Raw genomic sequence first — 9,615 nt, forward strand, 5'->3', positions numbered from 1 at the left:
ATAATTTGTCTGCAGTTTTCTTCTCTAAGAATAACAAAAGTGGCAGCCGTAATAAGCACATAGATATAAAATATTTGGTTGTGAGAGATAAAATAAGATCTGGAGATGTGTTCATTGAACATATCAATATTGAGCTGATGATTGCTGATCCTATGACTAAAGTATTGCCGGCTAAAGTTTACGCTAATCATGTGGATCATATGGAACTTATTAGCTCATTTAATGTATGATCTTTCCTCTCATTTTTGTATTCATATTTTGTGAATAATGCTTACAGTTTTGGTACATAACTATGGATGTGCACATAAAGTTTATTTTTATCGTGTATAGTATCTTTTGATACATAAAGAAAGGACCTTAAAGGACTATTATTTAGTCATTCGGTAAGATATGGATATATCTTATAAAGTACACATCAATAAATACCTTATATTGTAATACATGGAAGGAAATGTCTTTATAATAAGATATAACTGCTATGATTCATGTAATGGTATTTGTTGATAAAGATTACAAGATTGGATAAGTTTTATTTATGGCCATAATACAGTTTTGTCACCTTTATGTTACGTGGGCCAAATGGGAGAATGTTAGCATGCCTCCTAATTTTAGGAGACTTGATGTGACCCACTTGATCAAGTTTACCCACATCAGGATAAACACAACCTCGTTTAAATGGCGACTTAATCCAATCTGATTACAGGTTATTCAGAGTTTATCTTATCATGTGGTTTCCGTGATGAATGGAAATTAATTAGAGATAAATCTTAAAGATAAGGATCCGAGTCCCTCACCTAGCATTATAAATAGCCTGTGGATCCATCACCTAAGGCACTCAAGTCCTGCATAAGTTAGAAGATCCAGGTCTCCTCTCTCTCATGGGGTCTCTTCTTTCTCTGGTGAGACCACTTCGTACTTGAACAGTGATGGCCGGAGGTTAGTAAATCCATGATTATTTATTATTCCGCTGCGTATGAATGCATGTATGTGATAAGATTTACGTGCATGTGTTCCTGATTTTCTTACATTACTCACCTTGCCATTGTCCATTATATGCATAATAAGTGGTTTGCTCGTCTTTCATACTCACCTCTAGTTCCTTCCAACTTTGCAATCCCATCCATCCCTTATCCCAACATATATATTTGGTGTTCGTGCAGTAGCTTGTTAGATATTAAGAGTCTTTAGACATTATGAAGTAATAATCGTTCAAGAGGTTTCTAAAATAACAATCCCAACAAGAACAAGGAACCAAACCCCAACAAGAAGTAAAGCAATGCCTTCTTATCTTCCATTCTAGACTTCATGCTTTTCTTGCATGGTTAGTGTAAGTATTTTGAGATATAAAGAAGATAGAGATATTCGAAGGAGAATCGGTCAGTTGTGTCCCGCATATCAATTCAAGATAGAAAATTTTTCCTTATCCCAACAAAACAAAGAGATAGTATAATTACTATTGGAGTTGAGGGACAGGGAAAGCTTTGGAAGCAGAGAAATCTAGTGGATTCTAGCCATTGAGAATAATAGCATAAATTGGTAGTTGTTTACAGTTAAAGTGCGTAAAACAATAATATAATTATTTGTTTCTTAATTCCTTTTGCATTCGTAGTAGGGAATGTTCTGGCTTTGAATCCGGATTGTGGCACTCCTAGCTACCATATTTCTCAAAGGATAACAAAAAAAAAAAGGATTAAATAAGAAAAAATAGTTAGAGAAAAGAAGTCATTACGTTATATAAGAAAAGAAGTCTTATCATCTGCTTCATTTTCGATCTTAAAACAACAAAAAAATGTATGAACAAACTGATATGTTGCTGTTTCCAGATTTTGTACATTTGAGTGGTTGATCTTCTACATTAATGAACAATAAAATGCTTTAGCAAAACTCCCATGAAATGATTACCAAAGACCCCAACATCCTCCTCATAAACAGAATTCTTACCAGAGCGGGCTTGGGGAGTCATGGGAGTGATTTTTCTTGCGGGCTGCGGGCCTGCAGCTGCGGCCCTTGGGCCTACATGTCTAAAAAGGTAATCTGGATCCGGGTCAGGACGGACGTTTGGTAAACGACCGAAAATTGTTTCAAAAAAAAATTGGGTCGAATCGGGTTCAGGTCAGGTTGAAATTGGGTTGACCCAACCTGATCCGAAAAAATAGAACAAGTCCAAATTTAGGACCCGGCCCGGCCCCGCGGGTCCTAAAATTCAAGTCGGATCGGGTCTATGCGGGTCGGGTTGGGTCACGGGTCGACTCGACCCATTTGCAGCTCTAGGGACAACTTATTGTCAACCTCCCCTGATTGCTGCCCCATTTTGCTGCTCTGAGCTTGCTGCCTCCTTTCTTCTCGTTTGTTTTTGCCCTTTTCCTTATGATGTATGTGAGGAGCTGGTTTCATGGTTTTATTTGTGGAGAGTTTGGGGGACTGCTTTGATGTTTCCCCTTCCTTTTGGAACCAGTCCAATTGATTGTCGCCTCTCTTAGTTCCCCCTTGAAATACAAGGTACACAGACACCAAAAATTCCGATCAAAAACTTTAATTCAATTCACCAAGGGAGTACTAGATGTAGTATTTATACTACACTAGGGCCTCTTATATTGCTTAGAACATGTAGGTATCTCTAGAATTCAACTCGAAGAAATATAAAAGAAACAAATCTCGCACCCTAATGGTGCTTTTGGATGCTAAAAACCATCTAATAAATACCGGCCAACTACAGATTTTTGCCACTAAGAAATGAATTGTTTGGCGACATTATCATTCATTCTCTAGAATTCTTGTTGTCAATATAGAGACTCGCTTTGGAATTTCATTCGTAACTTTCTCATGATCGACCTGCTATGAAAGCTCCTTCAACACTAGATATAATGAACATAGTTTCATTTGAAATTCTATTTATAATATTTGTGATCAATTTTTAGAATTACAAGAACCTACTATATATCCTAACACTGCAAATATTTGAACTCTTTAGATACCAGTGAATCAAGTGTTACTGCCTAACCATGCTTAGCCATTAACTAAGACTCCGCTGGGTCACCCATGATGCCTCTGTGTAGATCATTTACCCTTTGTACAAATTTTGGGCTCTGTCTGTCTGTCTGTCTGTCTGTCTGATCTAGATCCTCCTCTGATCTAAAGAACCAGCTCTCTTTGGTCCTTGTACATCTTCTATCTCTATATGCTAACTTTCCTCCTCTCCTCATCAAACTCCATTAATCATGCAAGTAGAGCATTCCATATTAGCCCAGCATGAGATTGGCGAGTTGTCCTGGAGGCCTGGCCCCATGATGAAAGAAAGAATAAATGCCACCCACCCATTTAAATATCCAATATGGAAAAGAGAGGAATGAGTGATTGAAATGGGAGGAAGAGGCGTTGTGGCAGATAATGCAGACTCGCAGTGGTTTGAAAATTGTGCACCAACTGGTCCTGGCTTCCTCATACTCTCTGCTTTCTGAAAGAATTTCTCCCATCTCTTTTTCTGTATTTTGGCACCTCTGCCAACTCCCGAGCACCCTAATTTTAGGCTCCCTTTTCTCCCACTCTCTCTTATATTTTCTCTTATTGACATGTTTTTTTGGCTCACACTATATAACTCTTTCTAAATACTCTTTACTCAAATGGGTTTGGTTTAATGTTGATTATGAAAGAGCTGATGATGTTAGATAAAAGCAAATCTCTGCTATAAACTAAAGAATTGATGGGACTTTCATAAAACTAAGTGGTGAATGGAGTATATGAAATTACTTGTGATTTCATTTCTTTCAATCATCACACACACGTTAAAACAGGGCAAAAATCATAGTGATGATTTATTTAGAAAACAGAAGAAATTTAATTGCGATGATATTATTTCATCTTGCTTATTGGGATTATATCACAAAAACAATGAGTTTTAATGATAATTGTAAATTGTGACAGATTTGTAATTAAAATAATTTTTTAAAAAATAATGGAATTTTATGTTTTATCTACCTCCCACAAAGGTTGAGATCAGTGTTCATTCTTAAATATCACTTTTCTTCAAAAGTTTTAAACAAAATCTCACAGAATCGTTGTTAAAAGCCTTTCCCTCGGAATCATAGATGGGCATCTTCTAGATACGAATAACTGAAAGGCAATCTTTTAGCCACGCACTGTCCACGTTGCCAAATCTTTTTGGCACGATTAAATTAATCCTGTGAAATCTTTGTCAAATTTAACTCACCTTATTTGCAGCTAATCGCCTCTAGATATTTATGCTTGCGCTGCTAAATTTCTTCTAATTTAATTCCGCGTTCATTTTGGTCAACCAAATCCAATCACGACCTCTTCTCGTGCCATCAACCTCACCAACTCCCTCATTAACAACTACTCTCTCTCCCCAATCAGGACGGCAAGCGATCACCTGGCCTGCATGATTATATAATAAACCGGACCGGACGGACCGGACCGGACGATTATTCCGGTTTGACTGGAGCCGCACAAAACCGTGGTGCCGCGGTCACGTGTTTTGCCTGAATGTAGTCAAACACATTTCTTTTGAAATGGAACCGCGACCGGTTCATGAGTTCAATAAACCGGTCGAGTCAAGTCGGTCGTTGGAAGCGCGGAGAAACGGATCCAGATCCGAGATTATTGCCTGCCTCCATTTATACGTAATTGGATCCGACGGGTGAGATTTCTTCTATCTAGACGTCAGACATTTAAAGCACCATCCTGACCGTTAGATTTGAAAAGGACAAAAGCCGGTCACCCACCGGTTGGAATAACAGTATAAAATCCCTCGCAAAGACTCGGCTTCCCCCTCCCTCTCTCTCTCTTTCTCATTCTCTCTCCATTTCCCGATCTCATTCTTTCTCGCCATGAGTCCCAACTCTCGCCGCCGGCGAGCGCGGTAGCCGAAGCGCCGGAGATTGAGACGGGCCGCCGCGGAAATGGAGGCCCAGAAAAGCCACGGGGCGAAGCTCTCGCGGACCCCCTCTTCCCTCCTACGCTCCCCGACCCTCCGCTCTTCCATCAACAGCCTGTCCGCCGTCGACGAGGCCGCCGCAACTGGAGCAGACGGCGAAGACTCCGACGATAAGAAGCAACGCCGCCGCCGAGGCGTCCGCCCCCGTCGCCCACTCCTTCCGGCCCTCTTGCCCCTTCCCTTCTTCCTCTTCCTCTTCCTCCTCTTCCTCTACCTCCGCGATGACGCCCCCCTCCTCAGCAACCTCCTCCTCGCCGCCTTCGTCGTCGCCATCGCCTTCCTCGCGGCTCGCCGGTCTCGCTTCCTCAACCTCCGCCTCCGCGGGCTCCGGCGGGGGGAGTCGGTCCAGTGGTTCATCGGCGACGGCGACCGGGAATCGAGGAAGGAGAAGAGCAACGGGAAGATCGTGAGGGAGGGGGTGGAGTTCTACAGCAACGGGGATTTCTACGAGGGGGAGTTCCACAAGGGGCGCTGCAACGGGAGCGGCGTCTACAATTTCTTCTCCAAGGGGAGATACGAGGGCGATTGGGTTGATGGCAAGTATGATGGTTATGGGATCGAGAGCTGGGCAAGGGGGAGCCGGTACCGGGGGCAATACCGGCACGGCCTGAGGCACGGCTTCGGGGTGTATCGGTTCTACAGCGGCGATAGCTACGCCGGAGAGTGGGTCAGCGGGCAGAGCCATGGTGTCGGAGTGCAGACTTGCTCCGATGGGAGCTGCTATGTAGGGGAATTCAAAGGCGGGGTGAAGCATGGCCTTGGGTACTACCACTTCAGGTAACCTTTACTGATTGCTTTCTAAGGACTGCTTGGCAAGAAAGTTGGTATTTTTCTTTGTTCTATGAGTGTTGAATGTTATCTTCTGTTAGATTTTTAAATCTTTATGCTTTTATTGATTGATTTGTGGGTTGAATTGGTAGTGTTTGGGACTGTGATTCATGTGTTGTTGGTAATTTGATTTCTTAACATAAAAGTTTGGGGACCCATATGAGTGAAAATGGTAAGGTTTGGTGTTGTTGGTCGTGGAAAGTTATAAATTTGTGCTTTTGACCAGAATTAATGGAACCATAGAATATGGACCTGAAGACTGACTGTTTTTATTGCTCAATTTAAAATCTGGATTGCGTGTTTTTCCCTTCCTGACCATTCCAATCTCTTCTTTGCGAAGGCTGCTGCCCACCTGGATGTATAAAAATTTGAGTTTGATTAAGTTGCTTTAGCTTTGGTTTATTGTATCTGGATTGTTCTACCATTTGCTGGTGCTCGATATTATTGTATGTAATTCTCATCCTGTTGACCTCAGTGCATTATGGATGAATGAAATGTAATAATCTTTAGTTCTTCTTTTAGAATAAGAGCATCCTGCCTTATCAAAAAAAAAAGCTGAATATATTATCCTTGATCTTTCTAATACTCTTCCAGGGGAACAGCAGATGACCAGCACTAATTTAAACCCTGAATAGTTAGCGGGTTTGTTAGAATCGAATTCTTAAAGCTGTCTGGTTGGAGGAGAGATTCAGTTTCTTTTTTTCATTTTCTTGGCATCTTTATGAAATTTTTTTTGAAGGAAGTGTTATATGGTTTGCACAACTTTGGTTTCTGCTCACAAGTTTCAGTCTTTGTTTGTTGAAATCTAAGACAAGATGAAATCACTTTCTGGTGTTGGTTGGCACATTGTTCTTCTTGGCTTAAAGCCAATAGCGCAAGCCATTAGTGTTAAGTATGTTGAGGGTGCTGGCTTCTTCATTTTTCTGAACAAACTATGCTGTCTTTATTTTTCCTGGTTAAACATTAACTGCAACCTTCAAACTAATATGTGCGCTTCCTTTTGAAGTTGTCTGAAAGTACTTTTGGTGTTTTGTCATAAGCATGTTTGTTTCCTCTTTTAGCTATGATTTATGCAAACTGATCATGAACGCGCTCATAAATGTCCCATTTTTCTTAATGACTTCCCGTAGTTCTTACTGTAATTTTATTTTCAGCTGCACCTTAGAACTGTCTTGAATTGCTTGGAAACTTGTACTACAAAAGTTTCACCCATTAACGAATCGTGGGAATTTTAACTTGGTGTTGCTCATGTGCTTTTATTGCTTAATTTGGATTGAAATAATGTGGTTGGTGCCTGTTGCAGGAATGGTGATAGGTACTCCGGGGAGTACTTTGGTGACAAGATCCATGGTTTTGGAGTCTATAGCTTTGCTAATGGACACTGCTACGAGGGTTCATGGCATGAAGGGAAGAAACAGGGGTTTGGAATGTACACATTCCGTAATGGTGACACAAGATCTGGAGAGTGGGACTGTGGGGTTCTAAAGATCCGCCTACCACCATCAGATCAGGGTGTTCAGCGGGCTGTTCAGGTATACATGTCTGCACTTGGGTATCCATTTTTCCATTCATGTTCTTCTTGCAACATTGTCTTCTAAAGCTAAAGGCTCAATTTTTTTCATTGCACTAGGCTGCCCGAAAGGCTGCAGAGAATGCTATTCTCATTCCCCGGGTAGATGAGCAAGTAAACAAGGCAGTCACGGCTGCTAATAAGGCCGCGACTGCTGCTCGAGTTGCTGCAATCAAAGCTGTGCAGAACCGGATGGATGGAAAGTTTTGCGACACCAACGTTTAAGGTCAAACTTTTGCTTAAACTGTACATTTAACTGCGTAATAATCACTAATCCCAAAGTTTGCGACCAGGTATGGCAAATACTTACCTGGGTCTGAGAGGCAGTAAGAGGGAAGCTGACAATTTTATGTCTGGATTATGGAATGCATACTGCGGTCCTCTCATGAGTGTAACATGTAAATAACTCCATATGTATATGATTTGAATGAGCCTTTTGATGCAAATTCTGCAGTTCTTCTTGGTGTCTTCAACAGTTCCTAGATTTTCAATTTATTTTACTAGTGGAGGGTGTGATACCATGTGCTCAGAAGTGATTGCTTTTGGATGTGCACATGGGAAACAGTACCTTTTCTTAAGTACTCCTGCCCCCTCATTTCTTTTAGTAACTGCTGTATTGATTCACTCATTCTTCTAACCTTGGCCCCCTGCATCTGACCCATACCATATTTCATCCTTTCTCCTGTAGAAGAAACTGGTCCACTTTTTTATATTATATTGAAAGTGTTCATAACCTGAATATGGTAGTGAATAGATTAGCTGTTCTTTTCCTTTCCCCCATACAAATTTCTCTCTGATTCAACCACTCCCACCTGCATTATGTCATTGAGAAACTGAATGGTGGAGCTTGATTACATGAAATAGTTGCAGTCTTCTTGACCTAACTGGGTAGCTTGCATGAGATTTATGGGTGTCAAACAATGGTGATTCGTAGAACCCAATGCAAGTACAGTGAACCTGCCGATTGTTGATGGTGATCGTTGATGGTGACTCGAACTTGTCATGAACACATTGTCTTCTTTGAGTGATGTTAAAAGCTTCGGCATTTTCAAAAGGACAGTCAGATGTTTCCTTTTGTTTATCTTAGCCATGCCTATCCAACATCCTCGGCTAAAAGCTTGCCTGTCCTTAGTCTAAAGGAAATTCTTGACTGAGGCAAAAGCTTCCCTCAGCTCGGTGTGGACACCTGCCTTATAATTTTATTCCAAGGTTTGACTGCATCTTTCTAGAGGACTATGTATTTAAATCCCAATGAATGGTCATAAAATTTTAATCTTAGCCGTCTGGTTTGATTAAAATATGAGAAACCTTGTCTTGCCAACCTGAGGCTCAACTAAATTGATCTAGGGTTTCCAAGAAGACTATTGTAAACATGTGTTGCAGGTTGGAGTACTGACCGTATCATAACTGGGTCAGGTCTGAGGAGGGAAAGCATTTAATTTGTGTTTGAATATTCTGGGTGACAATAATGTTTTGCACCGGCGGCAAAAAGTCATCAAAGAGTACAGGACTCTTCTTCTATCTTTAGACAAGTCCGTCAGACTTAAAAAATGTTCGTTGAGCTTATAGGTGACATATTCATCATCATCCGTTCATGGGAATTCATCAGGTGTTACAGAGCTGTGGTGTACGTCATCTAAGCGGATAAAATGAATTTTGAGGATTTCAAGTCGGACATGTGATTAAGCCTTGGGGCGACCCTCATTTTTGTCACTCTCACATGAGAAGACAATAGCTTCAGTTTTTCAAATACAAATCTGATTTTGTATGATTTAGATATATTTTGCTCAGGTTCATGAAGTTTTTAAGAGCATGGATCTAAATTTTGGTTTTGAAGGCTATTTAGGCCCGCCTTGGGTCATGACCTACAACCTAGAAGCTCAAGCTGCTGGGAGGAGGACTACAACAAACTTCGGCATCCAATCATGCGATGCTTTTGTCATTGTTGGCTCTTACTCAAGGGAGGAGGACTCTCTCATGGTTCGAATCCTTCTCGACTCTGGTATCCTCAATAAATGGCTCACATGACTAATAAAGAGTTGTGGCATGGAATGAGCTTGGCTCTTATACCATTTGTTATAAATTTATAATAGGATTATGGTATAAAAGCTTGAGCTATTAAGAGAAGGATCGGCCTAAACTAATAAATTAATGTGGCATCTATTAGGTATCTCTTACCATCTACTATTGTAAGTTTTGAATAAAAGAAAAACTTTTAGAAATATTGACCAAGGAGATTGCCGCCTCTCATTGTGTGCTGACATGA

At 40.9% G+C, this 9,615-nt stretch overlaps 1 protein-coding gene across 2 annotated transcripts; it reads left to right on the forward strand.

The window, feature by feature from the left end:
• Window positions 1-4,791: 4,791 nt before the first annotated feature.
• Window positions 4,792-7,844, forward strand: LOC103712524 (junctophilin-3-like). 2 transcript variants are annotated; one of them, XM_008799067.4, is made up of 4 exons: window positions 4,792-5,728; window positions 7,083-7,311; window positions 7,410-7,575; window positions 7,643-7,844. In XM_008799067.4, the coding sequence occupies exons 1-3, from the start codon at window positions 4,917-4,919 to the stop codon at window positions 7,572-7,574; spliced, it is 1,206 nt and encodes a 401-aa protein (XP_008797289.2). In that variant the 5' UTR covers window positions 4,792-4,916; the 3' UTR covers window position 7,575; window positions 7,643-7,844. The 2 variants fall into 2 exon arrangements, with proteins under 2 accessions (XP_008797289.2, XP_008797288.2); XM_008799066.4 differs by having other exon boundaries at window positions 7,410-7,844.
• The last annotated feature ends 1,771 nt before the right edge of the window (window positions 7,845-9,615 follow it).

The sequence above is a fragment of the Phoenix dactylifera genome, chromosome 15, assembly GCF_009389715.1.
Source record: "Phoenix dactylifera cultivar Barhee BC4 chromosome 15, palm_55x_up_171113_PBpolish2nd_filt_p, whole genome shotgun sequence".
Classification (NCBI taxonomy): domain Eukaryota; kingdom Viridiplantae; phylum Streptophyta; class Magnoliopsida; order Arecales; family Arecaceae; genus Phoenix; species Phoenix dactylifera.

Excerpts from the sequence above, each read along its gene's own strand:
- LOC103712524 (XM_008799066.4), top strand. The coding sequence starts at position 4,917 with ATGGAGGCCCAGAAAAGCCACGGGGCGAAGCTCTCGCGGACCCCCTCT. Across the intron at positions 5,729-7,082 it reads CTTGGGTACTACCACTTCAG|GAATGGTGATAGGTACTCCG; the intron begins GTAACCTTTACT and ends TGCCTGTTGCAG. Across the intron at positions 7,312-7,409 it reads GTGTTCAGCGGGCTGTTCAG|GCTGCCCGAAAGGCTGCAGA; the intron begins GTATACATGTCT and ends TCATTGCACTAG.